Genomic DNA, 22239 nt, shown 5'->3' with positions numbered 1-22239 from the left:
CCTCACACCTTTTTTTCCATCTTTCTTTCTCATCAATAATTCTCTTTCCTCCCTACTTCTTCCATCCCCTATTCACAGGAATCTTGGAGACGGACATCACGTTCCTGGTCATCTTCTCCATGGTGTTTCTCCTCTCCTGCTACTTTGCCTGTAAGTACTGTCTTTTCCACTTGCTGTCTCTCTCTTATTCCCTCTTCTATGAACAAGCCAATATATTCTGACTTTCAAAGCCCACGGCAGTCATTAAGTGCCTTTTTCCTCAGATCTATTATAAAATCTACATGCTTTTTTGATGGGATAAGAGTAAGTCTTCATGTTTCCTCTGATAAGTAAAGATGGAGCATGTGCCTGTTTTTTTCTTGGGGTCGGGAGTTTGTCAGACCAGAGCATGAGCAACATAAAAAGCAGGAGTGAGAGGATGGTGAGAGCGGGGTTTGGTTTTCGTGTAAAGGTGAACGGTTGAATGGAGAAGGTAGCGATAGATCTAAGGTCAGTGAAGCGAGTTTGTCACACAAAGGTCACAGCTCAAATAACCCGAAGCAGCTGAGAACAAAAGCTCCAAGGAATGACTTACCCACTCGATTAAAAACTCTGTCATTCCCCACTTTCTTTATGTAAGGTTTTCCTGTGTAGCCATATAGTTTCCCGTTTTCCATACTAGTAGAGGGTTGATTCTAAATTACAAAAAACATATTTTCTAGTGCAGTGGTTCCCTACCTTTTTGGCTTGTGACCCCTTAAAATGAAGCAGTGTCTAATTGTGACCAAACATCACAGATTATGGCCTTAACATGGACATGTGTTGTTAGCAGTTCAACTTTAGTCTAGTTTTCCCTCCTCAGATTGTTTCATTTAAAGTATTGCCTGAAGAAGTGAAAGTATCCAGTATTAACAAGAAAAAAAGCATAAAAAATAAGACATTTGGTGTTTTTCTTTCTCATCCATACAGATAGTTTTGGTTTTATTTCCCAAGAGTCTGAGGTATGTGTCCCTGAGATTTCTGCAGCCACTCAAATACAATGGAGGTAAAGGGAATACATTTTTGAAACCCACAGCTATAAAAAAAAAAACTACATTTGAAAAATTCAGCACCAACGGACTCTCTGGATAATCCACAGAACACACTGTCAATAGTTTTTATTGGAACTATTTTTTTAATAGAAACCATTTCCAATGGAAACTGAAGTCTGTCGATTATCCATAGTAAAGAGGACACTGATTCTGGAAAGAGATTTTGCTATAAAAAAAATGTATGTACATTTTTACTGGTGTGAGTACCACAAACTAAATTCCATTCACCTCCATTTTATTGGTGTGAAGGCAGAAATCTCAGACATGAATTTCTGGGCTAGTAAAACCAAAAACTATCTAACGAACGATCCTTTAAAGTGAATGGAATCTGGATATTAAGCTCCAAGTAGCCTTCAAAATCCTCAAATTCAAAACTTAAAAACTGCAGTGTCATTTAAGTATTTTAGAGTCAAATGTATCCAAAAGTGAGTGTATTGGTTGGGAATGGAAGTGGACCTGTCATAACTTTAAATACAGGGGGTTAGGGGAAGTTTATTCCTTGCTTTGCTTGCCATACTGCAGAGGAATAAGGCTACATAATGTGGTGCAAATGCATCTTTTGACTCTTGGATTCTGCTGAAATCTTATTGTGATTTCATGCAGAGTGGGAGAAGGCTTTGAATGAACTGCTGTATCTTATTCACCATGTGTATGTTGATCCTGCCAGCTTTGTTGGAATATTCACTGACATGGAGGCTTGAGTTTTATTGAGTTTGAGCTCAAAGCACAAGTTAAAATCAAACAAATAACAATGTAAAGTGTTGTACAAATAGAGGAGAAAAAAGGCCTAAAGGACTCATTACTTCCAACTAAATGAAAACAATATTCACATTGTCATAGATACATACAGAATATGAAGGAGAAAGAAAGAAAAGATTTAAAAGCTTATAAAACATTGAAGTCAGGAGAAGATGACAGGATTTTCATTTCTGGGGGGAATGTTCCTTTGACAGCCATCATTAGAGTGCCTTTTGAGGAAGTCACAAGAGGATTCAGCAACGTTTGGCATACCAGGCCTGTGGTTATACAGGGCAGCTGTGTGTGTGAAATGTTTATGACCCTTCCTCCCCCTGTAAATTTTCCCCTGGGCTACTGCTGTTTGTAGGAGTGTTTTTGGTAGTAAAATTGCCTGCTTAAATACGCATTAAAAATATTTCCTCCCAGATTAGGGAGAGATGATAGAGAAAATGTATAAGGCATCACAAGATGGATGCATACTAATGGCCGCTGCCCCCCATTTATCTGGCCCATTCCCTGGTTCTTTTTTTTTTCTTTTCTGTTTCTCACTCTCTGTACCTCTCTCGCTCTCCTTCGCCATCTGTAAGCATATCTCCATCCTTTTTATCTCTATCCCCACCAACACACACACACACACACACACACACACCTCCATCACCTCTATCTCATTCTTGTGTTTTTTTCCCCCTTGCAGACAATCTGAAGGGAAGACAGCTTCTTCACACAACCTACAAAATGTTTATGACGGCGGCAGGTGTGGAGGGTGAGAGCTTCTGTCCCGAACAGACACACACACACACTCCATAACACACACTTTATGCCACTAACACACATACTGTACTCAAGATGAGAATAAGTCTCTCGCACGGCTGCAGCATCACATACCGTAATCCCAACAGCCGAGATATTATCGCCCTTATTAGCCTCTGAATAGGAACTATTGCAAACAGCCGTGCTGCGCTACAGTGTTCATTGGAGCATGCTGTTATTCATGAACACCCCCTCACTCTTCTAACCCTGTCCTCTCCTTCTTCCCCCCGTCTTATCTCGCTTTCTTCCTTCTCGCTTGCTTATCCCCTCTTCAAATTCCTTCTCAATTCTCCTGCCACCTCTAAATTCTCTTTCTCTCTCTCCTCCCACTTCTCTCAAGCCATCTGCTCCTTTTTCATCTCCTTTTATCAATTCTTTTCTGTCTCGCTTCTCTTCTACCCATTTTTCTCCCCGTCTCCTACCCCCTGCCCTTTCTCTTTCCTCGTTATCATCTCCCTGTCTTCTTTATCTTTTCTTTACGTCTTCTCTCTGACATCTCCTTTTCTACCTTTTCTACTCTTCTTCCCCAACACCCCCTCTGCTGCTTTGCCATCTCTTTCCTCCCTCTCTTCTCTCTCCTTCTCCTTTTCTCTTATTTTCCCATTTCTCTCCTTCCTGCATCTTTTCCACTTGGCAGTGCTCAGCCTGTTGTTCCATTGTGTCTATTGGGGCCTGTATGCTAGAGATGGCGTCGGCAATGGCAGCCTGAAAATACTAGGTAAGTTCTTTTCCTGCATCGAACGCGGACTGACTGACTGACTGACACTGCCTCTGCACTGGAAAATCACTCGCTGCCTGAGCAGAATGAATGAGTGGACGATGATGGATGTGTGTGTGAGCGAAGAAATGCAATAGTTGGTTTGATGGGCATAGGCAGGACCATGCATGATTTTGTGCGTGTGCGCAAATATGTGTGTGGTGACCTGATTTTGTCTTTCCCCTCTGATATTACAGATTCGGAAACCACAACCTAATTACCACTCTGTCTTCTCTTTCTCACTTTCTGTCTGTCTCCAGGGAAATTACTGTTCTCCGTCAGTTTCTTGGTGTTCCTTCTGATGCTCATATTGTTGGGCAAAGGTTTCACTGTCACCAGGTGGGGGTTTCCACTTTTTTGCAGCGTGTGTGTGTGTGTGTATGTGTTTGTACATGTATTTGTTTGAGCCTATGTGTCTCTCAGTTTATGCAAGCCTATCACCTTGTGCGGGTGTGTTTATGCTGCCACTGTCTCTCACTGTCAGGCCTCACTGTCACAGTCATAACACTATCTCATGATATGACAATGTTAGGTGTCAGTCAAAAAGTCAGTTAGTACGCTGGGTCTGATAGTGTGGATGAACACCTGATACGTCTGGGGAATGTGATAGATGGATGCTGCTGTGTTTTGAACTTTATTGTTTTTGTGCTTTTTTTTTTTTGGTTTGCTCACTGTTTTCTGGCAAGGCTTAGTGGACATTTGCTTGGGACAGGCATCATTTCAGACAGCATGCACAATAGATGATTTACGAGTTCTCTCCTTCACTGGAACATCCCCATGTATCCATCTCACACCTGACTGGACAAATGCCAGACTGTCAGTGGTCTTTCCAGTTGTCCAATTTCACTTTGAAAGTCCAGTTATCAAACATGCCAGCTGTTCTTGAATGTTGTTAGATTTCTGCCAAGCAATCCCCGGAAGTTTTATGTAAGAAAAGGTCCCAATCATGCTTTTTTAAACATCTAAACAGCTAAAATAACTGGCTGTTCACAAGGTTTTGAGTTTTGATTTGTGGTGAGTCATCATCTAAACCACTGCTCATAGTTTAAAGACTGATCCTGCTTCGGGCTCAATTGAATCTCTGTGGATATTTTCCAGACTGAACTTAGCAAAAACTTAGCTTGCAAGATTTGAGCCTGCTTTTTTCGACTCTAGGATTACATCCTCCTCTGGGTTCAGAAGATTCTGTGATCTCTCTCACTTATTAAACCTTCTTAAAACCCCAGTGAATAAACTTAAAACTGCATCACCATCGAGCTAAAACATGGCTGTTTATCTGCAGTAACTGATAAGTTGACAGTTTGGAGATAACTACCCGACAACTTTGATATGTTTTCTCTGGTGTGTGTGGTGTTGAATTAGTCTGAGCAAAAGGGTGTTTGAAATGCTGATGAAGGCTTAACGCTGAAATGCTTCTATTATTTAACTATTTTAATTTCTGCTTTTGTGAGCGTGAACAGCCTTTTTCACAGCCTGCCGTGTCCATGAGTCTGCAGTCATTTTATATTTATAAAGTTCAGAGTTGAGCGCACCAGTCCTTTGTGCTGTGTGGTGTTGAATAGCTGCTTTTAGATTAGACGGTCCTTGCTTTGAGTGTCCTGAACCAAATGCATGATTTTGTGTGTGTGTGTGTGTTTGTTTCTTATATTCCGCTAACTTCTGTGCAACCTCTGACCCTCTTTGTGTGTGTGTGTGTGTTAATGTATTTCAGGGCGAGGATCAGTCACAGTGGGTCGGTTAAGTTGAGTATCTACATGACAGTCTACACAATCACCTACGTCATCCTCTTCATCTATGAGGCAGAGGTACAGCACTACACACAGAATACATTACCCACACTGCACAATAGTCAACACTGAGGCTACAATTTCATTATTTTAATTATTGATTAATCATTGAATTTGTCTTTATTAAATCAATTACTGTTTAATCTGTATGTTAAACAATTGTGAAAAATCCCCATCACAAATTCCCAGAGCCCAAAAAGCCCAAAGACACTGGGTTTATTTATTTATTATCAAAATGGTTGTCGATTAATTTCACATATATCAACTGTTTCAGCACTAGTCAACACTCAACTCCATCCTTCACTTTTCTCACCAACATCTGAACAATTGTGGCACTTTCATGTTTAGTTGGGTTTTCTGTAAATATGAGCTGCCAACTGGGAAAAATCGCTGTCAATCATAAATAAAGTAGGAAGAACTAGAAGTTTGTCTACCCAAGTGGGAGCACAAAATTATCAGTTATTTTCACTAGAGCTGAAAATGAATCAACAGTTTTAATTCCAAGTATTCACTGGTTTCAGCTTGGTTGCTTTTCTATCTATTATGTCATGTCTATTATATACATTTGGACTGTTGAGTTGACAGAACAAACAATATAAAGACTTTAGCTTAGGTTCTGAGGAATTACGATGGGCATCTTTCACTATTTTCTGACTCTTCATAGACAAAGATAAATCGATTAATAGGGGAAATAAATGACAGAATAATCAGCAGTGAAAATAATCTTTAGTGGCAGCCCTAATTTTTACACTAATAAAATCATCTGTACAGTAGTTACTAAAAGCAAAGTCTACTGCAGTTCGGTTATTTTTATTTTAAATTTAGATCCCAACTAGTAACCTCTTCAGATGTGACTTTAAAGCAGCGCCTGAAATACGCCCAGGATGACTGGGTGCAAGATTTCTGACTTGACAATGCTTGACACAGCATCTGCATTCATATTATTGCTCTCTTTGGCTTTTTTAATAATCTCATAAAGATTCATGGAAGAGTTGGGCCCACAGATCAACGTGGGCTGTAATGGCTTTTTCTGTCAAGTTGCTCATTACATTGATATATTGCTAATTACAATATACATCAAGTTGATTGTTAAGGGGAAAAAAAGAAATTCCTGGATGAGTTACAAATTACTACAAACACAACTAAAGAGGTTTGTAGTACTCACTACTGTACCTGAGATCATAAATCTTAGACCTTTTAAGGTTTCCTGGGATTGGAAAGTTAGATTTACTAATCAGCATACTGTGAGATTTCCACTCTCATTAATTATACTGTGTCTCTGTATTCTGTATGTGAAGATGGAAACCGATTTCACCAGCTATGATGTTGAGCTTATGAATTAATAACACACTCATGTGTTACAGTTATATACATCGCTGCATACTGAAGAGGCTTCAGCACAGTCAGATGTAATGATGGTACATTTAGGGACATTGGATTACAGTCTTTGAATACAGCATTGTAATGACCCAGTGGGAATAGTGAAGTGAAAGTATTCGTGCTATATTTAACACTGGAGCCTATAGTCATCTCTCACACTGCAATATGTGGATTTGAAGAAGTGTAATTTATCTACCGCCTGCCCTCTTACATGGTCCCTGCTATTAAAGAGCTCAGAACTCAGGGGAGCTCCTACTAAAAATACGCCAAACTAGGTTACAATTGGACTGCAATGAAGACATGAAAAGTGTTCCTGGCACTGGGCCTGCAGTTGGGAATCTGACAGGCTATGGTTGACTACTTGGATCCCAAGAAGCTCCACACCGAGCCGTCACACGTATGCATTATGTAGCAAGGGTAACCCTGTATGGCCAATGCTATCCAGTCACTGGACTGTGAAATGCAATCTAGTGTCCGCAGATGCAAGCACACACGCCCACAAACTTGTGCACACACATGCCGATGACCTACTTGTGGAGAAGAAGTGTCAATGTCAAAGACTCACACAGAATGCTACAAGCTGAGTTTTTGGCTCCATCATCGGACTGCATCTGCGGAACCACGAGCAATCCATCTTAGTAATTAGGGCACAGACCACAAAGTGTAGTCAAGCCTACAGATTTTTCTTTTCTACTTTGCGTAAATGTTTAGCTTGTTTAATGTGTGTGTCTTCGTTTTGGCATAACTTCTCATGTTCCTGTGCCAGTTCTTTGACCCAGGTGAAGTGCTGTACGCCTATGACAGCCCTGCAGGCTACGGATTGATGGGCCTGCAGCTGCTGGCCTACGTATGGTTCTGCTACGCCGTGCTGGTCTCTCTAAAACACTACCCTGAGAAACAGCCCTTCTACATCCCTTTCTTCACCACGTACACACTATGGTGAGACCTGCACAGCTTCCACCACGCTGCCCTCGCTCCGGATAATAGCACCTGAGCGAGAGATTTCAGGAGTAGGAAAATACACATTTGTTCGTTTGAGGTCTCTTCAATTTGAATAATTTATACCGCTCTGTAAAACTGTGCACTAGATAGCTGATGCTTTCGCTGTCCGGGAATGAAAAGTTGTTTATTTTACAAAGATAATTGTACTTGAGCAATGATTGCTATAGGAAAATATCTATTTTTACTCAGCTGATGAGGTCTCTTCTATTAGAATAATTTATGCTCCCATATATTTGTAGTTTAAAGCTTTGTACTGGAAAGTTGTGTTTTTCATTTACACAACCCTGAGGAAAAACCCTTCGACACACTCTGCTCAGCTTCTCTGCCCTTCACTCACTTTGTATAATAGCATGAGCTTGAAATGAAGGGTAGATTACAAAGACTAATATTATCTCTGCATTTCTCTCTCATTGCTGCCACTATCTCCCGCCTCATTATCTACGCCTCTCCTCTCCTCCCATCTTTATCTTTCTGTGTGCTTTACATCTATTTCTACTCTCTCTGCCTCTCTTTCTCTCACCATCAAACTCTGTTCTCATCTCTTCTTTTAATGTGTTTTCTCCACACCATTATCCTCAATCTACTCACTTGTCTTCCTCAGGTTTTTTGCAGTGCCTGTTATGGCTCTGATCGCCAACTTTGGGATTCCTCGTTGGGCTCGGGAGAAGATCGTCAACGGCATTCAGCTCGGCATTCACCTCTACGCTCACATCGTCTTCCTCGTTCGTACCACACACACACACACACACACACACACACACACACACACATACTCATACAGACCCTTGCACTTCTACATAGTTCACATTATTCAAGGGTCATTATTTCCACTGTCAGTCATACATTATTCACTATCCTTGAGTGCTGCCTCATGCTGATTGTCTCCTCCACACATCATTATCTACCTCTTCCTCACCTTCGACACATTGTTCTTTACTAATGGGCCGCACTGCTCACGCAAATTTCCTTTTATATTCCTGCTCACGGCATGCACTGCAATTCTCACTTCTCACTTGAACCGTACATGCTCTGGTTATGTGTTAGCTACTATATATACTGTTTGTACATAGAATCAGTGGAAATCATCATATCTTTTCATCCTTTTGTCCCTTAGGTTATCACACGACCTTCAGCAGCCAATAAGAACTTCCCATATCATGTTCGGACGTCCCAGATTGGGATCCTGCTGTCCAGTCCGAAAGTAGGCGAGGGGGCGGAGAGCTTCCCCCATCATGCCTATGGAAATAGCTCCTTCCTGGGAGACTCTCAACCCAACTTCACTGAACTCTTCTCCATCCAATCAGTGAGTCTGACTTGACGTGTTTTTGGATGCATGCTTAATATCCTGGATTGAAGTTGTTGAAGCTGAAGACACAGCAAGTGCTGTGTTTATGCAAATGACTGAACAGATAAATTCACATGAAATCAATTGTTGTTATTCATTCATTTCTATTAAATCTGCCCCATTCATGAACAAGTGAAGTAAATGAAGGCACAGAAACAGGTTAAAGGTAAATATGAGAATTTTAGCCCATGTACTATGTGTCTATATTCAGTTTAAACGTCTCTCAACCATTTTGAAGTGCATGCTGTGAATAATAAGATTTATCCATGTCGTAGTCACTTTTTGATGCTTTTAAAATGCAAACGTTACTGTGTCAAACCTAGCTTGAAATTAACTGCTGTCTCATCTAACAGAGAGGCCTCAAATTAGAAGGCATCAGTGTAACAACACAGTTTGTAAGGATTATTTCTTGGCAGAAACCGCTGTCCCTTCCTGTGGGCTTCAGGTGAATGACAGTAAGCACAGCGAAACATAGCACACGCATTGATATGAAAACACTTGGGCACAAGGAAATAATGATTAAATAGAAACTCTGACAAGACCAAATTAAGGCGTCGTGTTTGCCTTGATAAACTGTCTAGCTTGGGGAACTTTCAAATCTGTGGAAGTTGCTTTTTCATACTGCGCAGAAATGAGTGACAGAAGACGAGCTCAGAATCTTCAACTACACTGATACAATGTGCAGACACTAGCAGGAATAATACAACACGAAGAGGAAACCCAAATACTTGGTACAAAGTTGACAAAATGCATGACAACTGACACAAAGTCATGACAAGGAGAAACAAGTTTACAAGTGCAGCACCTTTCAAACACGTTTGTATGAAAAGGCATTAAAACTTAAAGACAATGAAAATTAATAAAGTTAAATGTCAGTAATAGCCCAAAATATAACAAAAGTGCAGTAGAGCAAACTAGTTTTGAATTTATATTTGAAAGTGTCTTAGGATGAAGTTGGTTGTGATGTTCTGATGTACGTCATTATGTGTTTTACAATCTAGTACTAGCACTTCGGAATTAATTGTCTAACTGGAAGCCAGTTTAAAGAGGAGTAATGTGCTTAGTTCCCCTGGTTCTTGTTAGAAATCTACCACCAGAATTGCTGCATTTGCCACAGACATCTAATTGGAAGACACTGGGAAGACCAAGCAAGAGTGTGGCTACTAAAAATCTAAGTACAATAAAACACCACGATTTTCAACTCAGCCACTAGTCTTTATTATTGTGGTATCCAGGTGGGTAATGAGAGTCTCTCCTCTTTGTTGCCAAATAGAATGCACTCAGTCTTTATATAAGTGAAGGAAATGTAGTCGCATGTGATTACCTGCCATTGACACAGTGAGTCTATTAGACCAGTGTCATTTGGTGAAAAAGCAAAGTAAATCTGAGAGTTGTCTCCGTAGCTATATAAATTATGGCATGCAGTCTTATTGTTTTGCAGTATTTGGCCTAAAGGGTGAATTTTGAAGTAATCACAGCAGTCTCTGTGCTATAATGTGGTCGGAAGCCAGATTGAAAATTGTCTAGAAAACCATTTACAGATAAAACGCATTTTCTATTACAAGATGGGCAAGATTATGAAAGCATCCAAGTTGGAGGGGCTTAATTCTGTAACTGTGGGTTTTAGTAAATTTGGGAAAATGCCTAATTAGCCATTCATAGGTTGCAGCTGAAAATAAAGAATCAAATGATAATGAAGACAAGTAAGATATGGAATGTGTACATCTTTACACAGACAACATGAAGGTAAGGCTGGGCGATAATTCAATTATCGTTTGTCAAATTTCAGCAGAATCATAATTTCATAATTTCTGTTGACCAAATTATTGATTCAGAGCATACTGTACTTAAAAACTAACCAAACTTAGTTACTAAAATGTTGGTTTTACACATGCATAATGCATAACAGTGGAACACTGTTCATTGCTTTGAAAATCTGTTTGATTATTTTATATGTGATTTTTGTAGAGTTGCAGTGGTTGGTCAGTTAGTCAATCAACAGAAAATTAATAATTAATTAATTAATTATTTTGATAATTTGTTAATCTTTTGTCACTTTCAAGAAAAAATACCAAAGATTTTATGGCTCCAGTTTAAAATGTGAGAATGTTCTGCTTTTCTGTGTCATACAGTATACTAAATTTAATGTCTTTGAGTTTTGGACTGTTGGTCAGGCAAAACAAGACATTTGATGATGTGACTTTTTGATGACATTTTTATGGACATTTTTGTTTTCTGATGTTTTGTAGACCAAACAGTCAATAGATTAATCAAGAAAAAAGCTGGCAGATTAATCAATAATGAAAATAATAATAATGATTTCAAACATATTGCCCAGGCCTACATAAAGGCTCTTCCATACAATAAACACTAATGTACAATAGGGTCAGTTTTGGGTTTGTGGAGAGTAAAGTATCTGAACTGGAGTTCAGGAAACCCAGTACATGTTTAATTTACCTGGACCTATATAACCACCACAGCATCAGTAAGCTGTGGAGGAAGCTGTCAAAATGTGATGAATAGTATGGTGTTACTGACATAGTGCAAGGTCACTTTCCAACCAGGGCAACACATTTCCGTAACCTACATTCAGAGGATCGAACCAGGTCAAAAGTGTAAAATCATCTTCTTTCCAGGACCCGGTGAAGACGGTGGAGGAGACGGTGGCCCGTAAAGGACCGGAGGTGCCGAGGAACAGCGAGCAGAAGATCATCACCACTGCTGCTGACTTGACGTCGATATTGCCCCCACCTCCGCCTCCGATACCCCCACGCCCGGCCGCACACTCTCCTCCGCTGCCGCCCCGGCTCCCTTCCTTCACCGAGTATTTCAGCATGCAGAGCGGAGGAGGAGGAGGGGGATTCGGAACGAAGGCATGAGACGGCGAGAAGGACGGGACCGGGCAGGACAGAGGGAGAGAGGGGAAGGCACAGAGGGAACGGACAGAATGACAATACTAAGTAAAAGAGAGTGGAATTCAAGGTGTTACTTTTTAAAGACAAAAGGGACGGGCATAAAAAGTTTGGATGGACGAAGAAGAGAAACCATCAGAAAAGTGAATCCCTAAACGGTCCCTTTTCACCTGTTAATGGAAATAACCCGAATGGAGAAGTGAGGGGGAAATGGCTGTGAGATAGAGTGCTGAGCTTGTTAAAGAATAAAGAAGCAATAAATATTTGATGCTGGCCAGTAAAAGGCACACAGGGAGAAAGATGACAAAGTGGATGTAGCCAGAGCAATAGAATGATAGCTGTGCACGATGCGGAAATGAACAAAATTCTTGAAATACTTTTATTCTAAAATTCATGAGGCATTGATGGTGTGCCTGAAAGAGTTTGTAAATAGCTACAACTGGAGCGAGCAACCAGTCTATATAGTTTTATTTCAAAACATTTGTTTTCATGTTTTTTTCCCACATCATTAAATTCCAGTTGGTGCTGTGACCATCAAAATATGCTCATGCCATTACATTTATCAAATTCATGTAAAAAAAACAAATATTAAAAAAAATATTAAAGGTTTTTTTATGTTTTGACACATTTTGATAAAGCATAGATATTTACTCTATAGAGTTTGTTGGATTAATTTATATTCTTATATGCCTTCATTGCAGCTGGTTATTCTGGATTGATGTGTAAATGTAAAATGTCACGTTTACTGTGGGCACTTCTAGGTACTCGTAAAACACGCATGTTTGTATTGTATTTCCCGTCCAAAAAGCTGATAAATGTACTTCACGTGACCATACAATATTTGCTTATTGTGTGTATTGAAATCTATACTTTTGTAATTACATACAATAGGCTTTAGTATATTTTTGACTGGATAAATTCTGTTAATTGTTATTCCAATCAAAACCCTCTTGCGCTGTCTGAAATACAATATAAAACCAATATTATACTATATCAGTTTTAGTTGAATTTCAACTGGAGTGCAGAATATGCCTGCTCAAAAATGTCATTTCTGTGTATGTAGACGTTGGTGAATGTACTGATGCAATACAGCACAAGGACAGGGGTGATTTTAAAGTTATTAGAATACTACAGTACACCTTTTGTCAAATTATCTTTTCTTTCTGTTTGGCTTCCCGCTCCAACACATCCAAGATTTAAGAGCAGGAGGCTGCCTTTTCTTAAATACAAGTAACTTTATCCTCACCCCTGTATTTGTTGGCTTTATCTCACTTTAATGTTTAAAGCGTGTGAAAAACTGAACAACTATTACTAGTTTTGTATCCCTAAGCTATGCCATTGAGCTATGACAAAAAAAAAATCCTTGTAGATGAACTGTGAAAACGGCAGCAACACAACTGTACATTTGGTCTGTCCTGCATGGAGCACTTTAATGTTCCTGGTCTTAGTCTGTTTATTCGTGATGATGTCATCTTATAAGACTGCTTTTGAAACCTGTATTCACACCACATCAAGATTTCATCTATTCCAGATGGATACACCTGTAAATACAGTCTGAAAATGTCATCGACTGTCTGGACATTGTAGGGAACGTATCATGCTTAGTCAACTAATTTAACATTGAATTACTGAAGTTGATAAGTCATGTAAGAGTGTCATTGAGTTTACCACCAGCTAACTGCAATTCAGAAACTGAAAAAAAAATCAGTGAAAAGACACTAACAAATTCACCAATTTTATCTCGAGCCTTCATTGATTTCTGATCCCTAAAAATGGTGGTACTCGGCTAATAGTTCACAGATTTATCGATGGCTATCTTGCTGTAATGGAGTACTTTAGGATGTTAGGACTGTGGTTTGTAACTTGTAAGAGTGTAGTCAGAGGTGTAACTTGAATGTCAAACAGAATGATACTTGAATTAGAGTACTAGTCGTTATTTCTGATAATGTGTCTGGTTTATATTAGGCATGTCTGCCATTTTGTCTGCTGTTGCTTATGTTGTTATGGTTGCCATGACTTGACTGAATAGACACTGGGTGACTCAACTAACAGACAGGCTTCAACATTGTGTATATTGACATACAATTACAGGACTGCGACACACACTTGAGGGAGAGAACTTGAAGAAAAGAGATTATGTATGCATGACAGAAAACAGCACAGCTTTTAGGCTACTCAGAGCGATCTGGTTAAGAGCACATCACTGAAGCACTGTTCAAATGCATTTTAATGGTGTCAAATGACAATTCTGAATACGCTGTACATATACACTTTTTGCCAAAATAATAAAAAAAATATGGTTTTATTAGAGGCCTTGTCTGGGCGTGTGTATTATTTGGCTACTGTGTCCGTGTTCTAGTTAGGACAAGGGCATGTGTCCAAAAGAGTCAATCTAATATCTGTAAATCATATTTAGAATCTGTTCTCATTACAAGAGTCCATTAAAGTAAAACACCACAGGGACACACTTCACGCTGGTCACGATCTGATGTAGGCTAGCCTAATTATTTTAGTCACTGCGAGTAGCCCTCTCTGTGACTGCTGAAGCGCAGAGTCACAACAAACTGTGCCTGTCTGTACTCGTTCTCCAGTAAGGGTCTAAATTTGTAAATGGCTTTCAGCCTAAACATCTTTAAAGGAAAGACTTCAAACTTCTTTTATTATTTGGTAACAATGTGATGTTCAGTTCAGGATAATTTTGTGATGAAGTGATAAAATGTAACTCCCTTTCATCTGTCTTACATCCTATAAATTGAATACAACCCAATACAATAGTACAAGAATATGTAAATACTGTCTTTGTTAATCTGTTCCAGTTCAACTTAGCTGAGACTTTGCTTGTGCTTTTGTATCATAAAGATGTATCATTCAGATGTTGTATTGTTTGTCCACCAGGATGACAAAATAAAAAAAATGCTGTACAATATAGTACAGCATAATATTCCTTTTTCACTGCAGACATTGCCTTGTCATAAAGGATTTCTCCAGTGTTCACCAAATTAAATTTAAGACTTTTTGTAAGACCTTTTCAGTACAATGTAGAAAGCAATTTAATACATTGTCATATCAGTCAAAGAATGTCAGAAAACCAGTAGGGACAATAAGGCCAACAATTATTAAATACACACATTTATTTCACATGTTTGTCAGTACTCCCCAGCTGTATATGACAATAGTTCTTAGTAATATAGTATGATAATAGTATAGTAATTAATCAGTTAACGTGACCTGGACTTAAATAAGTGGCAGAAATTGATGGATGGATTAACCAATTAAAAGATCATTCAAATTTTTGCTAAAATTGTCACTAACAGTCGATGAGCTTCCTGGCTACTGTAGCTAGCAATAGTCAGTTTACTCATCACCAGGACTACTACTCACCCTGTGTAAACAGTTGTGTAGTGTCTTGTGCAGGGAGCTTTCCAAAGTTTTGAAAAACCATCAGTCATCGCTGCTTGTGCTCGAAGACAACACATTTATAATAGGAAACCTGTATTGCAAACTGGAGGTGTGGAGTTTGAACAAAGTAGGCATATAAGAAGCAGGGAGCTCTAATGAAAGATGCGATCCAGTTGCATTATGAGAAATGTAGAATCCAGTGTTTTTCGAGACTGACTCAAACTAGGGACTAAAAGTCAGGATGTCACAGCATCTGCTTTTAAAAAAACAAAACAAAAACAATTCTGTCTCACAAGTCCTCCAACTTTATGGAAGTGCAATACTAAATCGCTAAAGTACCCATTCAATATGTGCCAGAAAAACATTGCTGCTGTTGTACTAACCAGATCTCCCTTGGTCAACAGGGCAAACCTGTGTTCAAAGAAATAAAGCAAAAATCTGTTACTTCTGTTAAGAAATAATATTTATTAATACACAATCTCTCAGAAATGTCCTTTTTCAGCAATTTTCTTGGCTTCAGTTGACTCTGGAGCTGGAACTGTTCTTTTGTTTGGTGAAGAAATGTATCAGTCTCTACAAGCCACAATCTGTAGCATCTGCAAATGACTCTTCAGAAGAATTTCAGCACCCAACTGCGACCACTATCACTGATCCAACACTGGCATGGTTTTAATTAAGCTTTTGCAGTTAACTGTTGTGCCCTCTCCTCTTTGTAGCCTTTGAGCAGCTGGTTGACGAGAGTGAGTTCATTTTCTTTTTTCACAGGATAGAGAGGCGGGAAGGGGTTGCCTTTGTACTCCAGGACAGCCATCTTAGCTCTGTCCAAGTTCTGTCTGTTGGGGATGCGCACCATCCGCGTGTAGCCATTTGACTGAGTCTCAAAACGTGGAGCAAGGACCTTGAAGAGCTTTGGGACCAGATCCTTTTCCTGAAGAGAAGAATCAGACTCAAACTAAACAAATTCACATGACTGTTTAACATTCAGAGGGACACAGCGTGAAACTTCACACATTTGAGAAATGCTGCAGACACATACCGTCAGCCAAAAGCTAGCCATTTTCATCGCCTTCTCATCAGTGTCTCCCTTTTTGGCATAGTCAACCAGCTGGGTAAAAAGAAAACACATACAGTCAGAACCATTGTGTGTGGAAGAAAGAGAAATTAAAATCAGAATATGTTGTGAGACTGTCTTCATATAAAATGATCTTGGTGAGTGCAAATACATAAAGTTAGACATTGTGGGATGAACATTTTGGGACAAAGCAAAATCAAGCTGGTATGTGGTGCAGTGATTGTTACACTAAGTCCAGGGACCCTAAAACGACCTGGAGGACGTCTCAGGGCTTCTGCAGGAATACTTAATCTTTCCTCTCATTACAATCACTAGCAGTTTGCACAGTGCAAAACATTTATAAAAATGACTAAACTGTTCACAAGCATGGCTGGCCTTTACACGAAACATGTCACAACACATCAACATCTACCAACCCATGTACTGTCACATATTAGATAACCAGTAATATTTTGTTTGGATAGTTTAATGGCAATAGTGATCCAACTAAATGATGAGGAAACTTAGCATCTGCACTATATGGCCAAAAATATCTAGACACCCCTGTGCACCTATTTTTTGTACATTTGGTCTGGGGCTGTTTTTTGTGGTTAGGCTCTTAGTTCAAAATTAAAGGAAATCGTAGTGCTAGAGCATATTATGATATTTTATTCAATACCATGCTTCAAACATTGTAGCAACAGGCCATTTTCCGATAACAATGCCCTCATGCACAAAGAGTTTATAAAGAAAACGTTTTCTCAGTTTGGTGTGGAACAACTTGACTGGCCTGCACAGACCCCTGACCTCGACCCCCACACCTCTGGGATGACCTGGAGCGCAGACTGAAAGCCAGGCCTTATTGACCAACATCAGTGACCTAACTAATGCTCTTGTGGCTGAAAGGGAACAAAACACAGCCTTTCCATCAGAGTGGAGGCTGTCATAACAGCATATTAATACCCATGGTTTTGTAATGAGATGTTCAATAATCACATATGGATGTAATGTCTACATACTTTTGCCCATATAAAATATCCAGGTTGGATTACTGCACAACATTTGTGTGCACATCCTGTTCAATACTTAGTCCAGATGCAGGATAACAGATTCAATGAAGGAAAAGTGGAGAGTATCACAGCAGTGGACAAAAGCTCCCAAAACTTTATTGGGCTTACAAAAGGCAAAATAAAACAGAAAATATGTACACTTACAAGGTTTGTGGTGTTGACATGTTATGGTACTGCTCTTTTTAAAATGTTTGTATATAAATATTATATGTGTTACATCACTGTATGTATTCATGTATCAATATTATTATCATTTGTGATTTCTATAACTTTTTTGCAACTGATTTGACTTTTGATAATGTATCTGAAGGGTCGTATTGTAATATTTTTTTGTATTTTAATCACTTGACGTGATGTCAGATGATAGAAATCAATGTTGTGCCGACATATACCTTGATACCATGAAGATCCAGCTGCCTGATGAAGACCCGGTTGCCTTTTATCAGTTCAATACAATTTGGCCAATGAAGTGTGTTCATATTAGTTTTATAACTCATTTTGTTACAGATATTAATTAGTATTTCATGTCCCCCCAATTACAATGTGCACATCAAATTAAATATCAATTTAACATTAAACCATGCTAGTTTTACTGAAATGATAACATTGCCCAGCTATTAACTGAGATTTCACATATTTCTATTCTTAACTATTGACTTTTCTTTTTCCACTCTAAAGCTTTATGGACAAACCCTTCACCAAATGCCTGCTGGCTGATGTTGATCCTTCAAAGCACAACATTTCAGGACGACCGATGTGTTTTATGTAGCTTCTACACTGTTTCCATTTGGCTAATTAGAACTGGTCAAATACTGAAACATTAGCTTAATGGACGACAATGTTACCGTTAGCTTGCTAGCAGCACCACCAGGTTGTCGTTACCTTTTCGGCATAGAAGCGGACTTCATCTGCTCGGGCCAGCGTGGTTTCTATCCTCTCGTGTCGGACCAGTCCTGTCAAAATGTTCCGCAGCATGTCGAGTCGGGACTTAGGACCTAGACCCATCTTCCGGGCCACCCGGCCGTGGGAGATCAACATTTGCAACGTGAGGCGCATCTTGTCCGGTTAGATTTGCCTGCGAGAGACCGCGACAAACAAACCGAAAATCAAACTACATAAAGGGGAAATGGTTTCCGAATGAAGCGTATAATCTCTTTAACCCGTCCTCTATCTACATTATAGAGCAGTTACCTCAATGTAAGAACAAATCCTGAGGTCAGTAGAGTCAATGCGAAGTTTGCTTGGTTTGAGGGTTTGACATTCGTGGTGCGTCGTCAAATTTGTCCGACTTGGTCATGGAACTGGGGCGCGACAGTTCCGCTAAACTCACTGCAACCAGATACAATGAAAACGAAGAACCACAGCAAAAATATCAAGATATTATTCTTATTCTGATTCTTAAAAAGAAGTGATAGAGGACACTTGGTTGCCTGTATATCTTTGTGACGCTGTTTGTTTGGATTATTATATACAAAGGTGTTGTAGTTCAGTATACTATAATTTAACTCTTAATTCGGAAATCATGCTCAGTATCTTTTATTTTTTAATTTCAGTGTTTCCTAATTTATACAGACCTATTTCTTGATTATTTTTAATACTATTTCTTCATAATATTGTTCTGTTTTATCTATTATTTGTCGATTATAACTGATTGGCCTCAATGTTGTATAATATGACTTTTAATTATAAAGCAAATATAAGTAATATTAATTAATTTTCCCCTCATTTCATTTGCCATGTAGTTTTGCAAGGCAGACCATAAGGAAAGAGAAAGAGAGAGACTGAGGGATAGAAACTAAAAAAACATACTAAAAATGTAGGTGTTACACTTGTTTTATTTAAATCTCCATTCCAAGTTTCATCGACACAGGATTTTGCAATATAGAAACAGCTGTGGCAGAGGTAGGATTGGACCGGACTCAGTAAGTGGCCATGGTGCTCTGCAGCCAGTCTGTGAAAATGCAGGCCTGATGCAAGAGAGAGGGAAACGTAAATGGAAAAGGCATATTGAAAACTTTATGTCAGGCTTTGAGAACATTTCTGTGTCAGAAAAGAGAAATAAATGATCACTGTGTGACTTTTTTACCATGGCATAGACACCTGGGTGGTTCTTGTCTGCACACCCAAAGCCCCAGGACACAACACCCTGCAGCTCATCGTTACACACCACAGGACCACCAGAGTCACCCTGAGAGTGGGGGAGCAAAGCAGTTGAACATATATGAAAGTGTTAAGTGTCAACGAAGTGCTGAAGATACTAAACAAGTCATAAATACTTTGTGCCCTTTGTGCAACAGCAGAGATACACACCTGGCAGGAGTCCTTGCCTCCCTCCAGGTATCCAGCACAGAACATGGCCTCAGTGATCATGCTGGGGTAGGAGTTGTCACAGTCCTCATCAGACAGGATGGGGACATTGAGGCACTGTAGCCTGTTACTTTCAGTAGCTGTGGAGATGCAGGAAACAGAAGCCCTGTATATGTTTCATACAAACAGGAACTCATGGTCACACCCCATCCAGAGACTTTGCACATGGTGCCAGCGGGGGCACAACTTGTGGGCAGTGCCACAGGCTGCACATACTGGTTGATGGTGGCAGGTTTGTTCAGCTTGATCAGCATGATGTCATTGTTAATCAGCCAGGACTCATAGTTGGGATGAGGGATCACGCGGACAGCAGGAATGATCTGCTCATTGCCATCCATGAACCAGCGGTTGTGATCACCAAGGATAATATCCATTTTACTGAAAGAGAGGTAGAAGTTGTGATTGAGACAGAGAGATTGGAGAACAGGAGGGATGATTTGTGAGAGACTAGTGCTTTTTTGCTGTTTTATTATTTTGGAGATGATGTTTGTGGAGCACCCATGATTTGCAGCAGTGAGCAGCAGACACCACTCAGTACTCGTTGACCAGGGAACCACCACAGATGGGGCTGAGAATGAGGCGTGCACTCACACCCTCCAACAATTTTCCTCTGTAGCAATTGAAAAACAAAATGATTTACATCTCTGCAAAGAATGAATAGTATCTATACAAAATGTTACTCTGCAAATGTCCAACATTTTTGTTTCCCCTTTGCCTCATTGATGTTTTTCTAGATTTTCTTTGGCAGTTAATTAACCAACAATCTGAAAGGCACTATATTCCCTACAATTAACATATTCTGAGATTATTTCTAAATGTTGATTCCTTCTAATGTTTGCCTACATACTTACACACAGCTCCTAGGAGCAGAGCAAATACCAGAGACCTCATGATTGGTTGATGGTAGATGCAGATGCAAAGATTTTCCTAGACTCATGCCAGGTTTTTATTGACTGCTTTAACCTATGCCTGCTGTCGAGAAACATCCCAGGTGCTGCTGACAAATCAAAACCCTTGAAGAGTGCTACTGGGAAAAGTTTGCCATACTTAGTAAAATTTGGCCAAAATGGGGCCTCATAGTTTTAACGGGACTCTGTTTTTTGCTCAGGGATTTTTCTCAGTTTTGTCACAAAATGTACCTTGAAACCGTGTGTATTATTTTTGTTTGATCCGTTGTTGCTCTTGCCTGCTTTGAGTACAGTACACTATGTTTTGTACAGGTTGTAATCAGCGTCCTGACCTTGACTCGGCCCCACATGCAGTGCCAGATGGAGCTTCTCCCACAGACTGACTCCCTGACTGGCTCTGGCGTTCCCAAATGAAAACTGCAGGGAAAGCTCTCCTATACAGAGCAACTACTTTAAAATGTATACATGTTTATGAATTATTTCTCTTTCAATTTAGTTCAATACAATTCAGTTCAGCAGTTGTAATGGCATGATAATGTGTCATGTCATGAGAACAATATTGTTAAAGTGCCAAAGTGAAAAATGAGTTAAAGGATAAAGAAAATACTTAATACATTAACTAATAAAACAATTCAAAAAACACATTCAGATAAAATAAACAGACGAATATTATTACCGGGAATAATAAAAAATAAAATACTGTCAAATCAAAAATGGCGGTAAATTAAGGTAAACAACAGGTAAAAAGCAACTTTATATGTATAATAATCACTGAATACAACGCACTGAGGCAGTATTATTTGTCACATTCAGTGGGATGTTCTCACTTAAGTCACGTAATGTGCCGCTAGATATGCTACCAAATTAAAATTCCACAGAATTCTACTACAATATAATTATATCAAAATCAGAATCAGAAATAGTTTATTGATCCCCGAGGGGAAACTCTTTTGTTACAGCAGCTCACTATCACGTCAGTACACACAGGAGTAGAAGTACTAAGTAAAAAATATATTTCTCACATTTTAAAAGAAATAGCATCTCAGTTTCTTCTGTTATGATTGTTTCCTTTAGATTTCCAGGACTGCTTGTGTCATCTTGTCTTGTTGTCCAGACTACTCAGTCTGAATTTTTATCAGCTCTGTCTCTGCTTCAGATGTCTATCAGTGGAAGGATTTTCTGATCCTTCATATTCTATCATAATTATTAACATAACTACAGTGCTTTTATTTTCTCTATTTCACTTGTTTATCTATTTAATTTCTCTGCAGGGTTGTTGTTTGCTCTATAAATAAATTGGCTTGACTTGTTGTGACTCTCTCTCTCGCTCTCTCTGGGTAATGGGCTGTTTGCAGAGCTGATTGTATTTGACAAGAGTTTAGGTAATTCTGACTAAAATGAATTGAAAATAAGTCATTAGTTATTATTTTAAAATGTGAATGCATTATTTAAGAATACACCCAAAATCGAGTAAAAGAAATTGTGGACACCGAAGTAGTGAGAACATTCAGCCCCCAAAACACCCCCAACATATCATAATTCTATCATAATGTATAATGTCATGGAGGACATTGACATTTAGGTGAAGGTACTACTGAGATTCTGCATTCAGAAATCTGTTCACATGATGCTTTTAAACCAAT

General features: G+C 39.2%; 2 protein-coding genes and 1 pseudogene across 3 annotated transcripts in view; 1 reads left to right on the top strand and 2 right to left on the bottom strand.

Moving 5' to 3' along the window:
* The window catches only part of tmem145 (transmembrane protein 145), a 39460-nt gene extending 25349 nt beyond the window's left edge, over positions 1-14111 (top strand). Inside the window, exons 7-15 of the mRNA XM_044208766.1 lie at positions 79-150; positions 2503-2571; positions 3256-3336; positions 3636-3714; positions 5087-5180; positions 7309-7481; positions 8146-8266; positions 8659-8847; positions 11526-14111. Of these exons, the coding sequence (XP_044064701.1) occupies positions 79-150; positions 2503-2571; positions 3256-3336; positions 3636-3714; positions 5087-5180; positions 7309-7481; positions 8146-8266; positions 8659-8847; positions 11526-11768 (1121 nt within the window). The 3' untranslated portion in view covers positions 11769-14111. The remainder of the gene's footprint in view (positions 1-78; positions 151-2502; positions 2572-3255; positions 3337-3635; positions 3715-5086; positions 5181-7308; positions 7482-8145; positions 8267-8658; positions 8848-11525) is intronic.
* On the bottom strand, positions 14011-18652 carry mrpl17 (mitochondrial ribosomal protein L17). 2 transcript variants are annotated; one of them, XM_044208768.1, is made up of 4 exons: positions 18513-18652; positions 18204-18396; positions 16237-16305; positions 14011-16128 (listed from the first exon to the last, which is right to left on the bottom strand). In XM_044208768.1, the coding sequence occupies exons 2-4, from the start codon at positions 18375-18377 to the stop codon at positions 15874-15876; spliced, it is 498 nt and encodes a 165-aa protein (XP_044064703.1). In that variant the 5' UTR covers positions 18378-18396; positions 18513-18652; the 3' UTR covers positions 14011-15873. The 2 variants fall into 2 exon arrangements, with proteins under 2 accessions (XP_044064703.1, XP_044064702.1); XM_044208767.1 differs by having other exon boundaries at positions 18204-18594.
* A 495-nt stretch (positions 18653-19147) lies between these two features.
* Positions 19148-20584, bottom strand: LOC122881963 (annotated as a pseudogene).
* Between the last annotated feature and the right edge of the window lie 1655 nt (positions 20585-22239).

Source organism: Siniperca chuatsi, linkage group LG9, assembly GCF_020085105.1.
Source record: "Siniperca chuatsi isolate FFG_IHB_CAS linkage group LG9, ASM2008510v1, whole genome shotgun sequence".
Classification (NCBI taxonomy): Eukaryota; Metazoa; Chordata; class Actinopteri; order Centrarchiformes; family Sinipercidae; genus Siniperca; species Siniperca chuatsi.
This window is presented reverse-complemented; position numbering and strand designations above follow the sequence as displayed.